The sequence below is a fragment of the Rhea americana genome, unplaced genomic scaffold (assembly GCF_003343005.1).
Source record: "Rhea americana isolate MKP2758 unplaced genomic scaffold, rheAme1 scaffold_49, whole genome shotgun sequence".
In the NCBI taxonomy this organism is placed as follows: Eukaryota; Metazoa; Chordata; class Aves; order Rheiformes; family Rheidae; genus Rhea; species Rhea americana.
The window spans coordinates 4917581-4938396 of NW_028186634.1; the positions used below are offsets into that span (position 1 = coordinate 4917581).

General features: G+C 36.7%; 1 protein-coding gene across 1 annotated transcript in view; it reads left to right on the forward strand.

Moving 5' to 3' along the window:
- The first annotated feature begins 5674 nt into the window (after positions 1–5674).
- Positions 5675–20816, forward strand: part of CTR9 (CTR9 component of Paf1/RNA polymerase II complex) — a 23182-nt gene continuing 8040 nt past the window's right edge. The window contains exons 1-16 of the mRNA XM_085317237.1: positions 5675–5836; positions 7962–8060; positions 9360–9599; positions 10104–10221; positions 10924–11013; positions 12325–12473; positions 14570–14677; positions 15103–15210; positions 15333–15569; positions 16310–16399; positions 16501–16629; positions 16734–16917; positions 17938–18026; positions 18295–18480; positions 18647–18734; positions 18993–19141. Of these exons, the coding sequence (XP_085173363.1) occupies positions 5792–5836; positions 7962–8060; positions 9360–9599; positions 10104–10221; positions 10924–11013; positions 12325–12473; positions 14570–14677; positions 15103–15210; positions 15333–15569; positions 16310–16399; positions 16501–16629; positions 16734–16917; positions 17938–18026; positions 18295–18480; positions 18647–18734; positions 18993–19141 (2109 nt within the window). The 5' untranslated portion in view covers positions 5675–5791. The remainder of the gene's footprint in view (positions 5837–7961; positions 8061–9359; positions 9600–10103; positions 10222–10923; positions 11014–12324; positions 12474–14569; positions 14678–15102; positions 15211–15332; positions 15570–16309; positions 16400–16500; positions 16630–16733; positions 16918–17937; positions 18027–18294; positions 18481–18646; positions 18735–18992; positions 19142–20816) is intronic.

Genomic DNA, 20816 nt, shown 5'->3' on the forward strand with positions numbered 1-20816 from the left:
TCATTAAACATTTATTTATTTTGGCATTTCTCACTATAAAATTGATCATTAAAAGACTGTGGAATCAGCTTTTTAAAAGCTTTGTGTGTTTACTTAGAAAAATAGTAAGAGAACAGGTTTCAAAATAAGTTAACAATGGATTCCAGCTTTCAAACTTGGATCTCCTATTAACATCTAAACAGTTAGATATTAAGAACATCTACATAGGGAGCAATTGCAAAGCATTTTAAAACTGTCAAGTCTTGTTACTGCCTGTAGTGCCTTAAATTTGACATCTCCAAACATAGGCCAGATCTTTGACCTTGCCAGACTAACAGTTACAAGATTTTTTTTTAAAAACCTCTTTCCAGAAAATGAATTAAGAAAATAAATCATACCGAGTTTCTGCAATATCCATGATATTCCACTTTCCCCCCGCCCTCACACAGACTTGGGGTTTTATTCTTGATGTCTTCAAGCTCAGTAGAAACAGGTTATATTTTCAGAAGAGTTCTGTATGCTGCAAAACAGATTGATATAAGTGCTTTATACATACATAAAAAAAGCTCAGACTGGGGGTTATTTGCAGTCACAGGATATTGAACAGATCTTTAAGATCTCATTTTGCAGGAGAGTGCTCTGCCCACAAAAAGTAAGGGTATTGCTCTGTATAAACATGGTCATTTCAAGTGCTTAAACCCAACAATGTAGAAGGGCAATGTAGAAGAGAAAAGGAAAGGAGACATAGAAGAAAGTAAAACATCAGAGAAGAGAGTACAAATGTTAGGGACGAGAAAAAGATTTTTTTTTTCCTATCTGAATTCTAAGTATAGAAGTCAAGAGGTAGTTTACATTATAAGTCATGTTAATGAAATGGACATTAGAAACAACCACACCAGGAAACAAAGATTTGTTGACATATTCCCAAAAGCTTTCTTTATCTTTGGGCCGATTCTCAGGCTTCATCCTTTCTGAGAATTTCAGCACAAGTGTTCACTGTTATTTTTGGAACTGACTTCTGTATCAAGTACTTGCTTGCATAATTTGTTTCCCCTTCCATAAACTTTCTGTTAAAAAGTCTAGGCTTTTTTTAAGCACACGCACAAAATTCAGGGAGTGTTTTAACAGTGACACAAAGTAAGGAGAAGGTATTTTAGAGTTAAACATTTTCCCTCTAGCATCATCACTACTTTTCAAAAGGGCAATTATAGCAACAGACAGCATTGCTTTCTGTACCTATTCTTATGTCTCTTCTTAATTTCAATTATCAGTACACAATAACATTCCCTTGAATCCAGAGAGTTTTACCAGGAGAAAGGCTTTTCAAATTATCTCACTAGAATTTCTAAGCAAATTTCTCTAAGTTTTCTACCAAAACAAAATTTTATAATAAATATGTATTTTTACATCACTAGAAGATGAAGGAGATGATAGATCTCATCATCACATTTTGGGTTAGCTAATAATTGCTCTGTTTAACCTTTAGGTCATATTGATCTCTATTTAGAAAAATCATTTCAAATGACTTTACATCAAACCTGAAGAACCCTCGTGGAAAAAAGCTTTGGCAAAAAACATTAGTGAAGTCTCTCCCTCTCCACCACTTTTAAATAAATAAATAACTCTCCTCTTGCTCTACAGACATGCAAAATTTTTTTGGAAAAAATATTATAAAACAGGTAGAATTTAGAATGCCCARATTCCTGAAATCCATCACAAATAAGCCTAGAAAATTTTAGTTAAGAATAAATTTGATAAGATTTTTAAGATACTAATACTTCTTAGTAAACAATCTATAGCTATCAGTAATACTTTCTTTTGTTATCATTTCAATACTGCAATTTAATCTGATACCACCAAGACTTCGTATAATCCATGCTTGTCCTATTAAGTTTCTGATATACACTCTAAATTGGTGATTCTCTTTTTCTGGATTCCCTGAAAAAGCATTCACCAAAAGAAAAAGATCTGGCTTTGCTAAATGCATTTCTGTATATTAGGTAACTATTGTTCAAATTAAATATATCATTTAGTAATTCATTGTTCATCAATCTCCCTGACAGCATAGAAGAATATATTTTTAGTAGCTATACAAAGTGTTTCTTAGTCAGTAAACATAATACATCTTTAGTTAAAGCATTAGCTTAAAGCAGGAACAATCATCCACTTTTACAGTTCCTTCCTGTTAAATTTTGTATTTTATTGAAAAATAACCAATCCTAAATGAAAATAAAATACATAATGCTGTTCAACATACATTTAACACAGCTTATTTTCTCTACTATATGCCTTCAACACTAGCAAAACAAAAGCTTTTAACTCCTTACCGTAACAAGTTTTAGCTGCACAGCTAGCTTTATAGTCTCTAAAGCAATCAGCTACCATTCTGTTAAGCTTCACAATATATCTATTAACTTCAGTATTTACACTTTGTAAAACAAAGAGCATTTTGCTTAATCTGAATATCACATCTTCAAAATACATACAYAATATTAGGCCACTGAGTGCAATAATAAGCTTTAATAGTCCAATCAGCACACCTGGGGCCCCCACCCACAAGCACGAGATCCCATTTAAGCTCAGCCTGAGGCCTTTACTTTGTTTCTGAGCTGTGTTGTAGGAGYGCTGCTCCTTAGCACCCTGCCTGGCAATGGACCCCACTGATCTGGCTGTACCTCAGACCTTCCTTGCTGCTGTGGTTCTGCCTGYAGGCTGCTTGCCTGTGTCTGAACCTGCTGGCTATCATCAGACCTGATTCTGACCCTGCCTTGCTGACTTGCATTTCTGGCTTGATCTTGGACCTGCTTTATTGCTGAGGACCTGGACTTCTGGTCAGAGCTGGCCACCATCTTCAGGTGTCCTGCTTGCCTATCTTGAGTACTGTAGGTTTGGACCCTGGCAGTGGGGTTCCCCTCAGCTCCCTTGCCCTCAGGGAGCAGCTGGCCCTTGCTGCTCCCTGACACACAACTCTAAGCTTTACCAAACACTATGTAATAGCACTTTATTTTTTCCATAGTCAGAATGGAAAGTAGTCAGGTGACTACTGAAGTGATGGTTCATTCCATTAGAATGTAATTAATTTATACTTTGAACATTTCTAAAATCCCTATCCCTCTTGTTACTCTTATTTTATTAAATTAAATTTAGCAACCAATATCAAAGAAACTGCTACTAAAATACCTTGCCCTGACTATCCACCTGTTTTAAGTAGAGGCCTATTTACTTAAGCATGCACATCTCAAATACAAGGAATAGTTTATTTGCATAGAGCAGTGCACAGGCAAGTAGAGGCCTTTTTTATTTAAGGAGTTTAGTTAAGCTCAATTTCCTTTCCTGAAAAAGGCTTATAAAAAGAAGTGCCTACACAGCCTCTTTCAAGGAAGAAGAAATTGCAGAAGAAATGCTTTTAAATGTTATTTTTACTGCTTACAGAAAGCATAAAATGCAAGGTGCTTGCTCTAAACTATTTCTTATCAGTGTGCATTTTTAATATCATTTTACAATCTAATTTTTAAAGTAGTAATTTAAATTGTCATGATTACTTTTAATGAACTAAACCCAAAAGACAGGAAGAGAAAACAAGTCACATTTTCTGGAATGTTCCTAAGCATTAAAAATACATGCTTTTTTTCAGTAGTACAATATTTTATATGTTAAAGGCTTTATATAACTGGAAGTAACTTTTTGTTATCATATATATGGAGAGGAGTCTTCCTGCTTCAAAAAATACACAATTCAATAGAGATTTTGCTGAGTAGTAGTATAATAAAATTGTAAAAAACTTACCTAAATTAATGTTTCTAATGGATTCACACTCAGTAAGCAAGAATGGTATTTTCCTTGTTTAACTTAATTTAAACCTGACCCTGTAAAATATTTCTTTCAAACTGGCTGTGCCATCCATATGCAATTATTATTTTATAAGCAAAAACTATGCAAAATATATTTAGTCTATGTGGGATTACAGCATATCTTTTTCCACAAGAAAAATTAGTTTACTACAGAAACTAACTGGTGAACAAAAGCCTTAGGAACAGACTGCTTAGGTGTCTTAGTCCCAACTGCCTTGGTGTTAATTATTATAATATCTAACAAGTAGATTATTTGTGGAAAATTGGCTGTAAATGAGAAAAAGGCCAAGGAACTTTATTAGCATCTTGCTCTGCATGACCCTGGCATATTTTAGTTTAAAAAAATAAACACAATTATTTAATTTTCCTCCAGCCATTTTTTATGAAGCATGCTCTTTTATTCCATCTATTAATATAAATGTCACTCAATTTTCCAGCCACATGAAAAAAATTTCTCTCCAAGCATTATCTAAGGCACATATCTACTCAGATCTGCCTCAGGAGGAGATGCAATGCTAGTTACACTTCATTGGACTAGGCAATTCAGTTCAGAGTAATTACTGTGTTAATCAGTAATCAAAAGTTCAGATTCAAAATATTAAATTATTTACCAAAAATATTACTAGCTTTTACAACAGAGAACATATGACATTGCAAAAAGTCATTGCTACTATAATAGCATTATAGTAATTTATAATTAGATTTTAAATATAGCATTTTAATACTTGTGATATTGTTTTGTTAGCTACAAGACAAACTTATGTTTGCTTAGGGTTCAATAAACTATAAGCAATATGTCACAGTTTTTTTTTCTTTTTAGTAAAAATATGCTGCTGGAGCTTTTAAGTCTCCCTCTTTTTTTTTTTTTTTCTCTAGTGCATCTTCAGAAACAACTATGATTGATCTTATGTTGCTTTGTGTGCCATGGTTTACACAACTGTATCAATGCATCTACAGTTATAATTGAGGGAAGAAAATACAAGAACCCAATTCTGTAACTTCTTTACTCATGCACCTCTGTGCATGTGCTCTGTGTGCTCTGAATGTGCCTGTCCAACACACAAGTTCCAGGATCAGGGTCCAGATTCAGAGTCAAAAATTTTATCAAAGAAGAATCATAGCTTCATTATTTGTAAATTTAAAAAACCCCACTAATCTGAAAATAAAGAGCTGGCCAAACTGTGACTAACATATGCTATATCTGTCTATAGCTGTATATATATATTACTACACTTTTCAGAACTGGTTGAATAATATATATTCAAATATGTAATTGCTGTTCCATAAAGACAGGACTTCCCCCCCCCCCAAAAAAAAAAAAAAAAAAAAAAAAAAACACGCATTTGAGTGTGTTCAGCTGGAAATCAGGGTCTTCGGGGGCAGGGCCTGAGGGAGTTGTGGTCTCAGGACCGAAGAACAAATGAGTGTAAACCTCTTCTGTGTATCAGTGTGTGTATGGATGCATTACATTATCTGTTATTTTGTGGTGTTTTTTGAATATGTATGTACATATTTCCACAGCGAGTCTGTGATACCTACTGCTGGGGCTAACAGCTGTGGACAGCTCCTCCATGCGCCCCTCGTTCTGCCCTGAGGGGACCGTTGGTGTTTGAACGGCGGAGGCTCGAGCCGCTCCGCCCGGCCGTGGCGGGGGGGGGGGGGGGGGGGAGTCCGCGCCGCCGCTCCCTCAGGGGGCGCCCGCGGCGCCGGCGTTGCCGCGGCAACAGGGCCCCGAGGCGCCAGGTCTCAACGCCCGCCCCCCGGGCGGCCCTCGGGCTCGCGCTTCCTTGGGATTGGCTCGCCGCGGCGCGGCAGGCTCCGCCCACCCCTCCCGCGGCGGCCCGTTCGCCGAGCACGTCCGGGTCAGGCGGCGCGTGCGGGGGGAAGTGGGCGCGCGCGGCGGCCGTTGCGTGCTCGCGGCAGGCGGCAGCTCGGCGGGCAGCGCCGTCGCCATCGCCATCATGTCGCGGGGGTCTATCGAGATCCCGCTGCGGGATACCGATGAGGCGAGTGGGGGCCGGGAGGCGGTGGCGCGGCCTGGTCCCGGGGTGGGGGTGAGGGGAGCGTGCTGCGGGCCGGGGCGCGGGCGTTTGTCGCCGCTGCTCGCTGGGCTGGGAGCAGCTGCGGTCAGCGGCATTTCGCTGTGTAGAAAGAAACCCTGCCCGACCGTTCCCGGTGCCTCTCCGTGCAAGGTTTCTCTGCTCCCCACGCCACAGCTTCCCCATCCTTGCCCTGTGGCTTGCTGGGGAAGGGGAGCCGCTTGAAGCAGTCAGCCGGGGTCCCTCGGTGCTTCCCTGTTTCGAACATCCGTGTTCCGTGCTTCGAACATCTGCTTCTCTCAGGAGTGAAGGCGCTGCGGGGAACTGTAGCTGCTCTTTAGTTTGTGCTTCTGTACCTTAGCCTTGTCCAACTAAATCCCTCCCCCCCCCCCCGACTCTTTTTCAGTCTGTACTGATACTTAAACTGCATGTGTTCCTACATGACCATATTGACACTGGTTGGAAACTTGGTCTATAYAGTAAAGTTGACTACAGTGTAGTTTTAGCAATGTAATATTCCTGGCTAATTTAAGGTAACTGGCACAAAGATTAAAGAAATTTAAGAGAAATGTTTGGGAATTCACACAATATTAGTAAAGTTTGAAGTTAGCTTACCACAACATATACTGGTGCAAAACCTTTATTAAGTTAAGTGGTGAAATGGGGTTATCTGTAGGTTGGAGAATACTTTTTGTGACCATATGTATTAGCTACTTGCCTGTACTTCACCATGAAGTTTCAGTAAAACTGATGTTGTATGTTTTAAATCTTAAAAGGTACTGGTATGTTTTGCTTACTGTAGGTTACATGTGGGAGAGTGTTTTTCTCTGTGACAAGAACTWCTTTTCCAGGTTTTGACAGGAGTAATTGAAATTGTTACTGTTCTTCAAGTTATGGGTAGTAGTACTTGGATTTTGACGTTCTGGGTTAATTGCTAAAAATTGCTGTGAAAATATAAAWTTTTCAACTGCCTTTTTAAACTTTCGCACTTTTTTACTTCTGTTGGCGTTGTCTATTTCTCATGAGTATTTTAGTTTATAGCTTGGGATTTGCTACATTTAAAAACACCATTGTCTATCAAACAAGATCTACTGTGCAAGACAAATTCAGGCTAAAAACAGTAGTGACAGAACTATTTCCCCTGGTRTGCTCTGATAAGGTGTTAGGTTTTGATTATGAAAAACTTATAAACTGAATTGCTCCAACTCAATCTTTGGAGTAAGTCTCTGCGTTGCTAATGGGGAGACCTGACCAGGTGCAGGTGCACCACTTTCTTGCTCTAAAGTTCACTAGTAACATAAATAACCAATATCAAAGGCAGCATGATTGAGTAGGTAGTGAACTAACAGGTGGTTAAGTTGCATCCCTAGCTATCTCAGTTGAGATGGTTGGGAATATCTGTTCTTTTTTCCACATTTTGCATATCAGATGAGTAGATTGACCTGTGTAATACTTGCAAAATAATGATTGCATGGTGAAAGTTGTTGACCCCATTTGCTCATGATGACTGGTGGTTAACATTCAGAAATTTAGTCCACTCTTGAGAATGTTTGTCACTTCAGTAACCTGTTAATTCTCTTGGGCATAAGTATGATTTGACAAATAACTTAAAGACTCTAAGATCAGTCATAGATATTGATTCCTTGATATCTGGTTACTTGAAGAGTCTGATTGTGTCCTGGATCTCTGTGCTACCTGTAGGAAGTGTTTTAGAGATTCAGCACCTCTTAAAGCGACATGGGTACAGTCAAGTTGATTAATTGATTATTAGTYGAACTGGGTAAATTTTGAGCTGAAAGTCTTTGGTGAAAGAAGTTGAAATAGCATCTTTGTTTATTCCCCCAGACTGGTATCCTAAACATCAGGTTACCTTTTTTTTATTTTATTTGTGTGAGACTGTCACGTTTGTGTAGAATAAATTAAATCATCATCTCCTCTTTGACAACAACCTTGTTTAAACACAAAGGATTATATATGTTTTGTGCTTTGAGATGTCCAGCATGCTTTGTGCTCAATGGTAAACAGCATTTTTAATGCTTCACAAAAAGTATTGTGTATTATGAATATTAAAATATGTATTGTTTGATTCTAGGTTATTGAGCTTGACTTCGATCAGTTACCTGAGGGGGATGAAGTTATAAGTATACTGAAACAGGAACATACTCAACTGCACATATGGATTGCCTTAGCGGTTAGTATATATTCAAATAGTCGTTTCTCCTRCCTTTTGTGACCAGAAATAACAATTCTGAGCTGGAACTTAATTAGGCTATTATGTCACTGATTCTACATCAGATATTTTTCATTTGCCATATGCACATTAATTTCATCTTTTTCAGTACTGCTTAAGGTTTACTGTGTTATTTTTTTAAGATACATGGTTCCTCAGTTGTGCTTTTTTTTTATGAAGTGTATAATCAAAGGACAGTATCTGTACTATAAAAGGTATAGTGAAATGCACAAAAAGGTTAAGAGAGGAAACCAATTGCTTCTTTGCTTCTATGTAATTGTAAAACTTGCGCATATGAAATGAACAATGATATTCAGTCATTAGTAAGGGATCGTGGTAGCTTGAGTAATGTTTGTAGAACAGAAATAACCAGCTTTGAGGGATGATCTGAACAGGTCTTTGGAAATGCTGAAAGAAATAAGGAGTTTCCACATTTCTTGTCCTATGTAGCAAAGTACCTTATGCTTTTTTTAGAACTTTCTAAGTTACAGCTGGTATATCAAATTTGGACTTGCCAAATCTTGATTTATGGTTATGTAATATTACTATTCTCTTTTTACTGATGTTTTAAGTAGCTTAGGACACCACTATGTTGCTTTTCAGCAGAGAGACTTTTTTTTAATATATATATAGATCATTTAGCCTAGAGTGCTGGATGTGTTTTCAGTTCTGAATATGTAATATTCCTGTGTGATATTTATTGCTGTTTAGAATAATTTTTAGATTTGGTATCCCATTCTTTCCTGTATGAACTGATACTGCATTTTTGGCAAGAGAACTTATATTTTTTACTGTAGTTAACGTGAAGCTGGATTCTGCGTTCTAACATACATAATTGTCAGTAAAAGAGGTGTAGTCACATAGGAGTAATTAAGCATGTAGGTATGCTACTTTTTCTGTACCAGAAGTCTATAGGATTGTAGTCATCCATAAGAGTGCTCATTGCTTACCTTATCAGTAGGAGACCAAAACATTGCGTGAATTCAGAGTTGCTGCTCTAGTAGGCCACTGGTGTCATTAGCATTAACTGAATAATGAAAGACTATTATTTTTTTGGATAAAAGTAACAGAACACTTGTAGAAATAATAAGTTGGGATTACAATAGGGAATTATTTGCTCATATCAGAATCCCCTTTTCTAATTATCCCTATATTTATGTCCTTTTTGGAAGGAGAAGCTCTTTTACACTTAAAATATCAACTTGGTATGTTAGATACTCACTGGAATAATATTCTCTGTTAAAACTGTGTGTTTTATAGCTGGAATACTACAAACAAGGAAAAACAGAGGACTTTGTGAAGCTCTTGGAAGCTGCACGCATAGATGGTAACTTGGACTATAGAGACCATGAAAAAGATCAAATGACATGTCTGGATACTCTGGCAGCATACTATGTACAGCAGGCTCGAAAGGAAAAGAACAAAGATAACAAGAAGGAGCTCATTACACAAGCTACCTTGTTGTATACTATGGCTGACAAAATTATCATGTATGATCAGGTAAAAACAAAATATGTATAAATATCCATACTTGTAAATTATTTCTTTTTTTAAGTTTAATTTCAGCATATGTTCTCTTGTAAATCTGAAACTTCTTTCTAAAGAAAGCAAGTATTGTATCACTAAAGGGAAGATAGAAACTGCTCAGGCTTCAAAGTCTGATAGTGTAGTACATGTAAATAAATCTTGTGAGTATCTCAAATGCGTGCGTTGCCACCAGGAATAATTAATCTTCTAGCTTGGAGGATACGAGTATGTTGGTGACATTTTTTTGGTTAGTGTTTGGTTAGTTTTTGGGAGATTTATTTTTATTTTTTTTTTTTACTTTTTTGATAGATAGCATGTGAATTTTAGAAATCACTTCTTATTTTTGCTTCCTGCTGCAAGAGAAGTAAATTTATCAGAGAAAGCATTACAGCATAACTGGCTAATCTTCCTTGTGGTCTAATCTTCATATTTTACAAAGATAAATCTAGTGGAAATATGTTTTTTTCCTTCATCTAGAATCACTTGTTGGGAAGAGCCTGTTTCTGTCTTCTAGAAGGTGATAAGATGGACCAAGCTGATGCACAGTTCCATTTTGTGCTCAACCAATCTCCAAATAATATTCCAGCCCTTCTCGGTATGAATTTATGGTTATTTGTGTGTGTGTGTTTTTTTTTGTTGTTTTTTTTTTTTTAAGAAGGAAAAAAAAAAGGTCTCTCCAGTTGAGTCCGGGAGTGGATTGTGTCTGTAAAAAGGGATGTATATGTAGATAGTGAGGTGAGCAAGGCAATAAAGAAGTATCTGGTTTTGACCAGAAATGTATGCATATCTGTGTTGCTTGGAGATTACTTTAGATTCAAGAAGTATATATAGGGAGAAAGTCAGAAGAAAATGGAGTCCTAGCCAGCATCTTCTGACATTGCAGACCTAAATTCAGCCTAACTTGCCTTGCCCTGATGATACCAATGAAGCTATCTGGTCTGTCTAAGGTGAGGATGTTTTGAGTAGTGAAGGGTCAGAAGTCTGTAACACCAGTATTTCTCTGTGCTCACTAATGAAGCTAGTCTTAGCAAATTTCTTTCTTGTGGACCAGGACAGAAAAAATTAATTCTACTCAGAAAACTGGAAAAATGTAAATTTAACACATATCTATATTTGATTTGTGGTACATTTGGCATCATCAAAGACACCAAAATATTTGTAGCTGTCTGAATTTTCATCTTTTTTTTAATTATTTTAATTATAATTTTTGAGCATCAGTACTACACAAATACACAAAATAGTGCTTATCAGCTTCTAATTTATAACCGACTTATTTATAATTTTTATGTTATAAAAGGTAAAGCATGCATTTCCTTCAACAAGAAAGATTACAGAGGAGCCCTTGCCTACTATAAGAAAGCACTGCGCACCAATCCGGGATGTCCAGGTAAGATGGAAAGTGTTTGCTAGTGGAAGGGTTTTTGCAGATTTACTCAAGCCTGAAGCTAGTCTTCRTAATTCAAATACTCGAGGGATTTTTTGTGATCTATATCTGTCACAAAATAAACTGAAAGAGTTCAGAAATTTGACTTGCAGTAGTTTGTCATTGCTGGAGGAGGTTGTGTTTGAAGAAATGCTTTACTTTTTTTCCTCATTATTTCATTTTAAAGAGATAATAGCAAATTAGAAGTTGCATGTAAGAGAAATCAAAATTGGATAGAAATAAAAAATGCTGTTTGAGAATGTTGCAGAACCTATCTGTGAAGTTTTGGAATAAGAGTTAAAAAAGCTATGTCATATTGTAATAGCACTAATAACAAAGGAATATGTTTCAAGAATCAAGATGTAAAATCCTACCTATTTTGCAATGCCAAAATCTGAGAAAGCTATCAATAGCAGCTGTAGATGCTAGGCACATTATTAAAAATAATAGAAGTATTTCAGGATACTTCTATAAAGACTATAAATACTCTAAAGTTTCTGGAGAGCTGTGGTATATTTTACCATAATCCTCCTGAAAAATAATTTATTAAGAAGTTAATGCATACTCTGTAATTCTGTAATGCATTTCTGTAATTGGTTTAGCATAGGAATCATTGCTGCAGAACTTAATCTGGAAATGTAAGCTTTATTTAAAAAAATAAAAGCTTTCATTCACTCTACACACACACACACACACACACACACACACACACACACACACGAGAAACTGATGTATAAAAATGTTTCCGTATTCCTAGTCTGTGTGCAGCCTGAAAGAGCAATGCGATGTGAATTGTTTGGATTAGCTCATCTGTATGGGATCATGGAAATTAGAGGAAGATAAATGGAATCAGTTAATCACTTAAGGAGAAATGTCTAGCTGACTTGTTTATTTGCCTGTGTTTTCTGAAGGCTTAGTCTCAGCTGAACTTACCTAAATTTTCAGATCTTTCGTAACAGTTTTCTTAATGCCTTTCTCTATTTTTGACTATGTTTCTATAAAGATAATATTCTATTTGTTTAATATTTGAGTCTTTCAGAGATACAGACCAATGTTCTGGATAGCAGRAAGAAATAAAATCTTACTAAACTGCTAAGGTTTAATCTGCTGCCAAGTCTATGAGTCTGCTTTTAGAAACAGCAAATTGTTACATGACTTTACAGGCTTTCAAGAAGTATTAAAAACACTGTCTCCACATTAGTTGATGTCCAGAATGTAAAACAGTCATAAAGTTGAAAAATTTGGGATTCTGAATGATGTCATCTTGTTCTCTAGCTGAGGTTCGATTAGGTATGGGCCACTGCTTCGTGAAACTGAACAAGTTGGAAAAAGCTCGCTTGGCGTTCAGCAGGGCTCTGGAGCTAAATTCAAAATGCGTAGGGGCTTTGGTTGGACTGGCTGTTCTGGAACTCAATAATAAAGAGGTGGGTCTGACTTAACTAGAAGCCATACTCACTTCACTTTCTTTTTATATTAAAAGGCAAAATTTTAATGTTTTGAAAAGTACTCCAGTTTTTGAAAGGGGTGAYAAATTGTTTCAATCAGTGTCGTTATTGAATGATATTATATATCTATACTTAAGATGTGAGCAGCACACACACTGAATAACTTTCCCTGCTGTTGTTAAAAATCTTCAATTTTCTTGCTTATTGAGATGTTAAGGGCAGAAGACTCATGCTAGGTTAACTATTTTAATTAAAATTAAAACGCTTGTTTAGATGTGTGAATGCATTTCCAATCACTTAAAAAAAATGCTGATTTCAAAATCTTACTCAGATGAGCAGTGTATAATAGCCAGCCTTACTTAGTCATTTGTGACTCTTTGAAGGCTGGCTGGATCAGTTTGGACTCGGATGCTCTGAAAGTCCCAAATACTTGGAGACCTCACTCTCAATGGCAGGTCTGTTCCGCAGCTTTAGGAATTCTTGGAAAGAGCATCACACTAGCAGCAAGGGCAGGATAAAAGAGGTAGTCTTACGAGGTTAGTCCTGAGCTTTTAGGGCTTTACAGAACATAAATTCAATACTTATCTGGAAGTTTATATTAAAGCTACCTTGGCACATGTGACACTTTGTTCCTCACTATTTTTTGGTTTACTGGTTTTAACTTGCTGAAATCATAGTAAAGTAGTGATCCTGCCTCCTAGATGTATCACTATATATCATGGCAGAGCTTAGTTGGGATCATAAGGTCTGAGCTAGTGAATCTGAACTAGCTGGAAAAGTTAATGGGGTAGGGAGGATCTTCAAAGATCCAAGGTGGGAATAGGGGAACCTTTCTTACATAACTGTGTTGCTAAAATGTTGAGTGTGATCTCAGCATTGCTTTCTAGAGAACACATAGCTTTCTAGACGTTCTCTACTAACAAAATATCTTTTAAAAAAATAGTTAATTTACAAAATGATGGGGTTTAAAGGAAACTTTAGACTTGCATGAATAATTTGGACAAATGCATTGTGAGTACTAAAACTGCGATCAACTGAAAATATTCTGAAGTGAGGTCTTAATTTCATGAGGAAGAAAGTAGTGAAACCTGCTATCTTATGTTTTTTATGAAGTTTTTTGGTGTTTTTGTTTCTTTATTTTTGACTCTTTCAACTAAATTCAAGGAATGAGTTCACTCAGCATCTCTTGGCTTTGGTAGTTAAGCTAATGATAAGAATGATTCAATATTGTTGTGATAACTTTGGAAAAATTATGCCTTTTTAAGATGAAATCATATTTCTAGCTGCCTGAAGGATGACAGTCTCTTGTGTCTCAACATCATAAAACCTCATCTATTCAGTAAGATAGCTTTCTGCTGGTAATGTAATGTAAAGCACAGATGTTACATATTACTAGATATCATTTTTGGTGGCAGTGTTGGCAAATAAACACAGATCTAAGATGACTCACTTGTGATAAAAATCTCGTACATGTCCCAAATAGCAATTTTTGTATCAGTTACAGATTTGAAATTGTGATTAAGTCAAGTGTATACCCATGGAAAGCTTCCTTCAAAATGGAAATTGTTCAGAAGAAAATAACTTGATGTAATACTTTCTATATGTAAACACAGAAAACTTGCTGTATTTTTTCTCAAGTTCTAATAGTTCTTAAATGTCTGAAGAACATGAGAATATTTTCACTTATGTGAAGAATATTTTCACTTCTGTGAAGAAGCCTAAGCCAAATAGTAGCTAGGGATATTGAACAGTAGAAGGGTGCTTTGCACCCTTGATAGCCTTCCTTTTTAATTATGATCAGTAATGTGATAAATACCAGAGGAGACCAAGTCAAAAATTTTTTTTTTCTAGAAAGTCCTGGCTGGCTTTTCTCCATCGCTGGGCTTCGTCTCCCATTTTCCATCTGTATGAACCATGCAGGGGAAAAAATCTTGTTGCTAAATTTACTTTTTTCTGTGAACCTAGCAAGGAGTTTGTCAGAGTTCCTACTGCTGCCTGGACTGAAAAATAGCTTTGAAGATATTGATTAATACAGCTGTTAAGATGTTGCTGATGCCTGTCGATCTTTCATCTAGGCTGATTCCATCAAGAATGGTGTCCAGCTCCTTTCTAGGGCTTATACGATTGATCCCAGTAATCCAATGGTGCTGAATCACTTGGCTAATCACTTCTTCTTCAAGAAGGTAAGAGATCTTGAATTTTACATCACATATTTGACAACCTTTGAACAGCAAAGGTTGAATGCCTTGTGATTGAAAGGTTGTACTTTRAATGCTGTTAGATTCAGTCTCATTTTGTCAGGCTAAATGGTGTATAATATGGAACTGCTTGTACAACTTGTGTTTCCCAAGAAAGATAGGAAAAGACACACTTAGTTTTTAATTCAAGCTTACCTTGGAGTCCTAAGGGATTTTTCCCCCTCGCCTCAGGTTTTAAAATATGGTACAGAGGAAGGAATAGTAACCAGTAAAACCATATTTGTTGGTACTAATTTAGTCCGCACTGTAGCTAAAGGTTTCTTAAATTCATCAGCTGTCGGTGAATAATAGCATGCTTGGCCATAAATAAGGTGAAGCCATTCAAACTTCATGTGTTTTTTGTCATTCAGGATTATGGTAAAGTCCAACACTTGGCTCTTCATGCTTTCCATAATACAGAAGTTGAAGCAATGCAGGCAGAGAGTTGTTACCAACTGGCTAGGTCTTTTCATGTACAGGTAAGAGGTTTTTAAAAGCCTCATTTGAAAATATGCTAAAATATTCTGTGTTACGAAAATGCTTACAGCTCTTAACTGTGAAAAAATTAAATGCTACCTTTTCTTTATTTCTTTTTAATTAGGAGGATTATGATCAAGCTTTCCAATATTATTATCAGGCTACTCAATTTGCCTCATCCTCTTTTGTACTTCCATTTTTTGGATTGGGTCAAATGTATATTTATCGAGGGGACAAAGAGAATGCATCGCAATGCTTTGAAAAGGTTTTGAAAGCCTATCCTAATAATTATGAGACTATGAAAATCCTTGGATCTCTTTATGCAGCTTCAGAAGACCAGGAGAAACGGGATATTGCAAAGGTGAATGTTAATTCTGACAGCATCTTATTTTTACATCCAAGAATAGAACTTGCTCCTTGAAATCTATCTGTACCATAAGAGGTGTAAAACTCAGGGTAACTTTACTGTAAATACAGAGTTGCTTGTGTGTTGAGATTATTTAGTATTGGTCGTCATTACAGTTACTCTTAACTGTAGAGAGCTACAACTTCTGGTCAGTTCTAGGGCTATTGCTAGGCTCTAGATAAAGGAACTTCAGGAACTTAAACTGCTGCAGCCTCACATTTATATTGGTACTATGAAAAGGGAAGACTTCTTTCCATATATGTACAAATTCTGTGAGAATGATCAATTAATTAGTGATTTCCTGAGATGCTTGTCATCTTAACTTAAATTGGAAGGACAGTGTTGGTTTTATGTTTTGTTTGTTTTTACTGTAATGTTAGGTAGATAAATGCAACAAATTTTGAATGCTACTATTCAACTTTTCACATTAGTATGTAGTGTTTGCTGCTTCCCTAAAATGTTATACCTGTGTTGCATTCTACAGGAAATACAGTAGTGAGGGAAAAGAAACTAGTACAATTTTTGTGACTAAGCTTTAGTCAGTCATCAGATATTCTGAATATTTTCTTTTGCAGAAGACAATATGGTAAATCTTCCTAGTGTAGAGGCTAAAACCATAGCTCTTTCCTTTTGAGGTTTGTTTTAAGAATTCATGCGTCCACAAAGAGGTGTAATTATTTTCTGCTGTTTCTCAGGGTCATTTGAAGAAAGTGACAGAACAATATCCAGATGATGTGGAAGCATGGATTGAACTAGCACAAATTCTAGAACAGACTGATATACAGGTATTTTTAATATACAGTGAGTGAATTGTATGTTCATTTAGTCAGAGTGCATGGAATTTTTCATCTTATTTTCTTTCATCCATGCTCTTTTTCTTTGCAAGGGTGCACTGTCAGCCTATGGAACAGCCACACGCATTCTACAAGAGAAAGTGCAGGCTGATGTCCCACCTGAGATTCTGAATAATGTGGGTGCTCTGCACTTCAGACTCGGAAACCTAGGAGAAGCCAAGGTATGTAGTTATTCAAAGTCTGAATTGAACTTCTTGATCACTCAGAAGTTTTCCTTTAAGAATATTCTGGAGTGCTTTATTCTTTTTTTCTTCTTATGCTTTAGAAATATTTTTTGGCATCACTGGATCGTGCAAAAGCAGAAGCTGAACATGATGAGCATTATTACAATGCTATCTCTGTAACAACGTCCTATAACCTTGCCAGACTGTATGAGGCGATGTGTGAATTTCATGAAGCGGAAAAGCTGTATAAAAACATTTTAAGAGAACATCCTAATTACGTTGATTGTAAGAAGTGTTTGGTATTTTAGTTCAACAGTCCTTAAAATACCAGAGATCTTCGCAGTTAGAGTGTTTTCTGGTCTCTTTATATCTGTCTTCACCTCTTTTCATGGTAGTTTTGGGGCCTATTTGCCCACCCTACATTTTCTCTTATACTCCAACCTTAAGCCTCCCAAGTATTGGTAATTTATACTGTACTGCAAACTGCTGCAAAACTATCGTGTCTTTATTTGATGCCTTTTCTCCCTTACCCTCTGCCTTTCTCCAAAGCCTTATCACCTTGCAACTCAGGTGCGGTCAAGGTCATCCTCTTGATATGCCCTGCCTCTGTAACTTTACCTGACTGCATCAGTAGAAAAAGAAACGCTGTGGGAGAATGAGTTTATCTCAGACCTTGGCCTTCTTCCAGGGAAGAGCAGCTGTTGAGAGTATTGGTGCAGCTGCTAGGGCACTTTTATTTTTCTTTTCCCCCTCCCTTTCTGCAGGTAGGAAGGGTGAGGGGATGATTTTTCCTCACTCTGTTCTTCTGCTTGTCCCCAAGCCGCTGACCTGTGGTATTTATTGCAAAGGAGAGGAGGTAGTCTTTGCTTAGCAAGCTGCAGCACACAGGGCATGCCCAAATCTAATTATAGCCTTTGCCCTGCTTGCCTACCATGGCCAGTTGCTTAAGCTAACCAATAGTTTTCCTAAGGATTGCAGAGAAGGGAGAGCTGTGTAAGGTGGAGGGAGGAAATTTATGTAACTGATGTATCCTTCTTTCTCTGAGATTCCTCAGTTGTCTGTAATTTCTGAAGCCAGTTAAAAGCTTTTAAAATATTTTATTCTAAAAATTTGCAACTTTTTACATAGTATGTCTTTTTGTGGATAGAATATGAAAGGTGTCTCGGTGCTTACTGTCCTGAGCAGATCAAGAAAAAGATTACTTTTGAAATTAATGCATGGCCAATTTTTTTCTTGTTTGAGATGTTTGAACTGTTTCCTGATCCTGATCAATGATATTCTCCCTTCCCCCCCTTCTTCTTCAAGGCTACTTGCGCTTGGGAGCTATGGCTAGAGATAAAGGAAATTTTTATGAGGCTTCTGATTGGTTTAAAGAAGCACTTCAGATAAATCAGGTTTGTAACCCTTTAAGTGTTTTAAGTTGCAACACTTGAAATACTAACTTAACACTTTCATTTTTATTAACCTTGTATTGCAGTTTATTTTGTTTGATCACATCAGCATATAAAGAGAACTGTAATCTGTTTTGATTTATTTCTTTGTACTTCAAAAAAAAAAAAAAAAAAAGCTTCCCCCTCCCTCTGTCCCCAACATTTTGTACTTGAAAAAGTAACTTTGCAAAGGAAAACTGTGCTTTTCAACTTACAGTGAATTTCTGTTCAGGACCATCCAGATGCTTGGTCTCTAATTGGTAATCTTCATTTGGCTAAACAAGAGTGGGGGCCAGGACAGAAGAAATTTGAAAGAATATTGAAACAACCTTCCACACAAAATGATACTTATTCCATGCTGGCTCTTGGCAATGTCTGGTTGCAGACTCTGCATCAACCCACAAGGGACAGAGAAAAGGTAATGTGCGTCTTTCTGTAGTGTGTGTGGTTTTATGGTATGCTGTCCTCTACTCAATGCARTTTCTGTGTTGCCTATTTGGCATGTTATAGTCCAAAAAAATATTGAGTAGATCTTGTAATTACCCAATTACAGAAAGGATCGATTGTTCTATTTCTTTCCGCAGGAAAAGCGCCATCAGGACCGTGCATTAGCAATCTACAAGCAAGTACTCAGAAATGATCCAAAGAATTTATATGCTGCCAATGGCATAGGTGAACATTAGACTTTAATTTTGCTTATGTCTGAGGTTATGATATTCTCATATTTCATGCTCTAGTTTATACAGTATTGTTTTCTGCAGGACCCGCACATTATTTAGTGAAGTGGATAAAACAGTAGCTTTCATATAACAGCTGTGTTGCTYGGCTGTTAATGGGACACTTGATTCAGGCAGTATTCTGTTTCCTTTGGTAGAAATGTGTAGTGTATGAACTTGGAAGTTTATTCTAAACGTATTACTTTCCCTTCAGGAGCTGTCTTGGCGCATAAAGGATATTTCCGTGAAGCTCGTGATGTTTTTGCCCAAGTGAGAGAGGCAACGGCAGATATCAGTGATGTGTGGCTGAATCTGGCACATATCTATGTAGAACAGAAACAGTACATCAGTGCTGTGCAGATGGTAACTTCTCTAAGTTGAACTATATAATACATTGAGTCAGATGGCTTCTGTATGTTTCTCTGCTGTCATTGTCAGCTGCTAAGTTTCTGAATAATACTTTATGAGTTACAAGTCTGTTTCTAATATAGTATTAGTTGTCAAATCTGGATTTAGAAACAAGCTGTCAGATCCGGTAAGGAGTAACAAAGCGCCTACCAGCTTATACTATACGCTTTGTTTTCTGTAGCAGAGTTAACATGTAAGTAGATGAGAATTTTGGTTTTGGAAGGCATTTTTAGTTGGAGAGCTTTCAGTCGGTGTAGTTTACGACATGTAATTTACATTTAGATGTTACACGAAGTAAGTAAATGTGATTTGCTACTAGGATTTTTTAATAGCAACGTTTTCTATTTTTGGTTGTGCAAATGATTGCATAAATAATCTCACACAGTCAGAGCTCTCTGGAAAGCTGACTATGTCATCATTTCTCTCACTACAGTTAAAATCACAGGATAATTTATGTTATAAGGGGCGTCCTAGAGTTTATCCAATTCAACTTAGTCAAGCAGCTAATTTCTAAGTTTGAGTCAATTAAAAATCTGATATATTTCAGTCGACCCAATTAGTTGATCGAAAGCATACAAGTGAGCAGGGGAAAAATTGCATATGTTTGACAGGAAGGAAGCTCAGAACAAAATTGTTTTAGTAAAATTTAATCCATTTGGAGGCTCAAAAATCCGTAATTCAGAGCCACCTTTTTGAGATGGTTATGAGGGAAAGAGAGTGGGCCTTCATATATGATCAAAACCTCAGTATCTGCTATCCTCCACTAAACTACTGTTAAAAGGTTTTGATAGCAGGATTTGCATCATTCTGTTGTCTGTAAATGGCGCCTGGTATCTTCTTTAACACCTTACATGTTTTTTTGATAAAAAGCCTAATGAAAATCTGTTTTTAGCAATTTTATGAGTAGTGCACAAACAGTGAATTACCATGGGACATTGAGTGTCACTTTTAACCGTGATTTTTCAGGAAAATATTGTATTCCTTGGCTAATATGTTTAAATAAAGCTGTTATAAGAAAAGGGTTTAGTCACCTGAGGCATTTTATTGTGTAACAGAACCCCGAGAACAGTCAGTATAGGCCACAATCTGAAATACAACATACTGGATTCAAAGGAGAGATTAAATGAATTTAATTGCCTAGTTTACTGCAGTCACAACAATTACTCCAGTGAGTTCTCTACTATAAAGCATACAAACTGGAGGCAGAGTTGTCCTAAATATGAAATCTTCAAAGGTGAGTGACCATTGAAGGTCACTGTACCTCTATAGCGCATACAGTCCAGGAGTAGTGACAGGCATTATGGTACAGTTCCTGCATTTTGAAATGAAATTAAAAGTTGCTTTGTATTTCTTCTTATTTTGGAGGTTTGGAAAGGATGAAAGATTTCTTGAGAAAAGAATATGACAAACAAAAAGAGATTGTTACTGAAAAGTGTAAGCATCATGACTATGTTAAGCTTAAATTCTAAGCTTATTAAACCTGTAGAAATAAGTGTTCTTGTGCACTTCAGAAGAGCTAGTTATCCGTTGGCATGCCAAGTTACTCAGCTTAGTGGTCAGAACTAATTTGACATTGAGTTACTTTACATGTGTGTGTGTGTGTTTTCTTTTCCTTTTCCTTTCTCTTTTT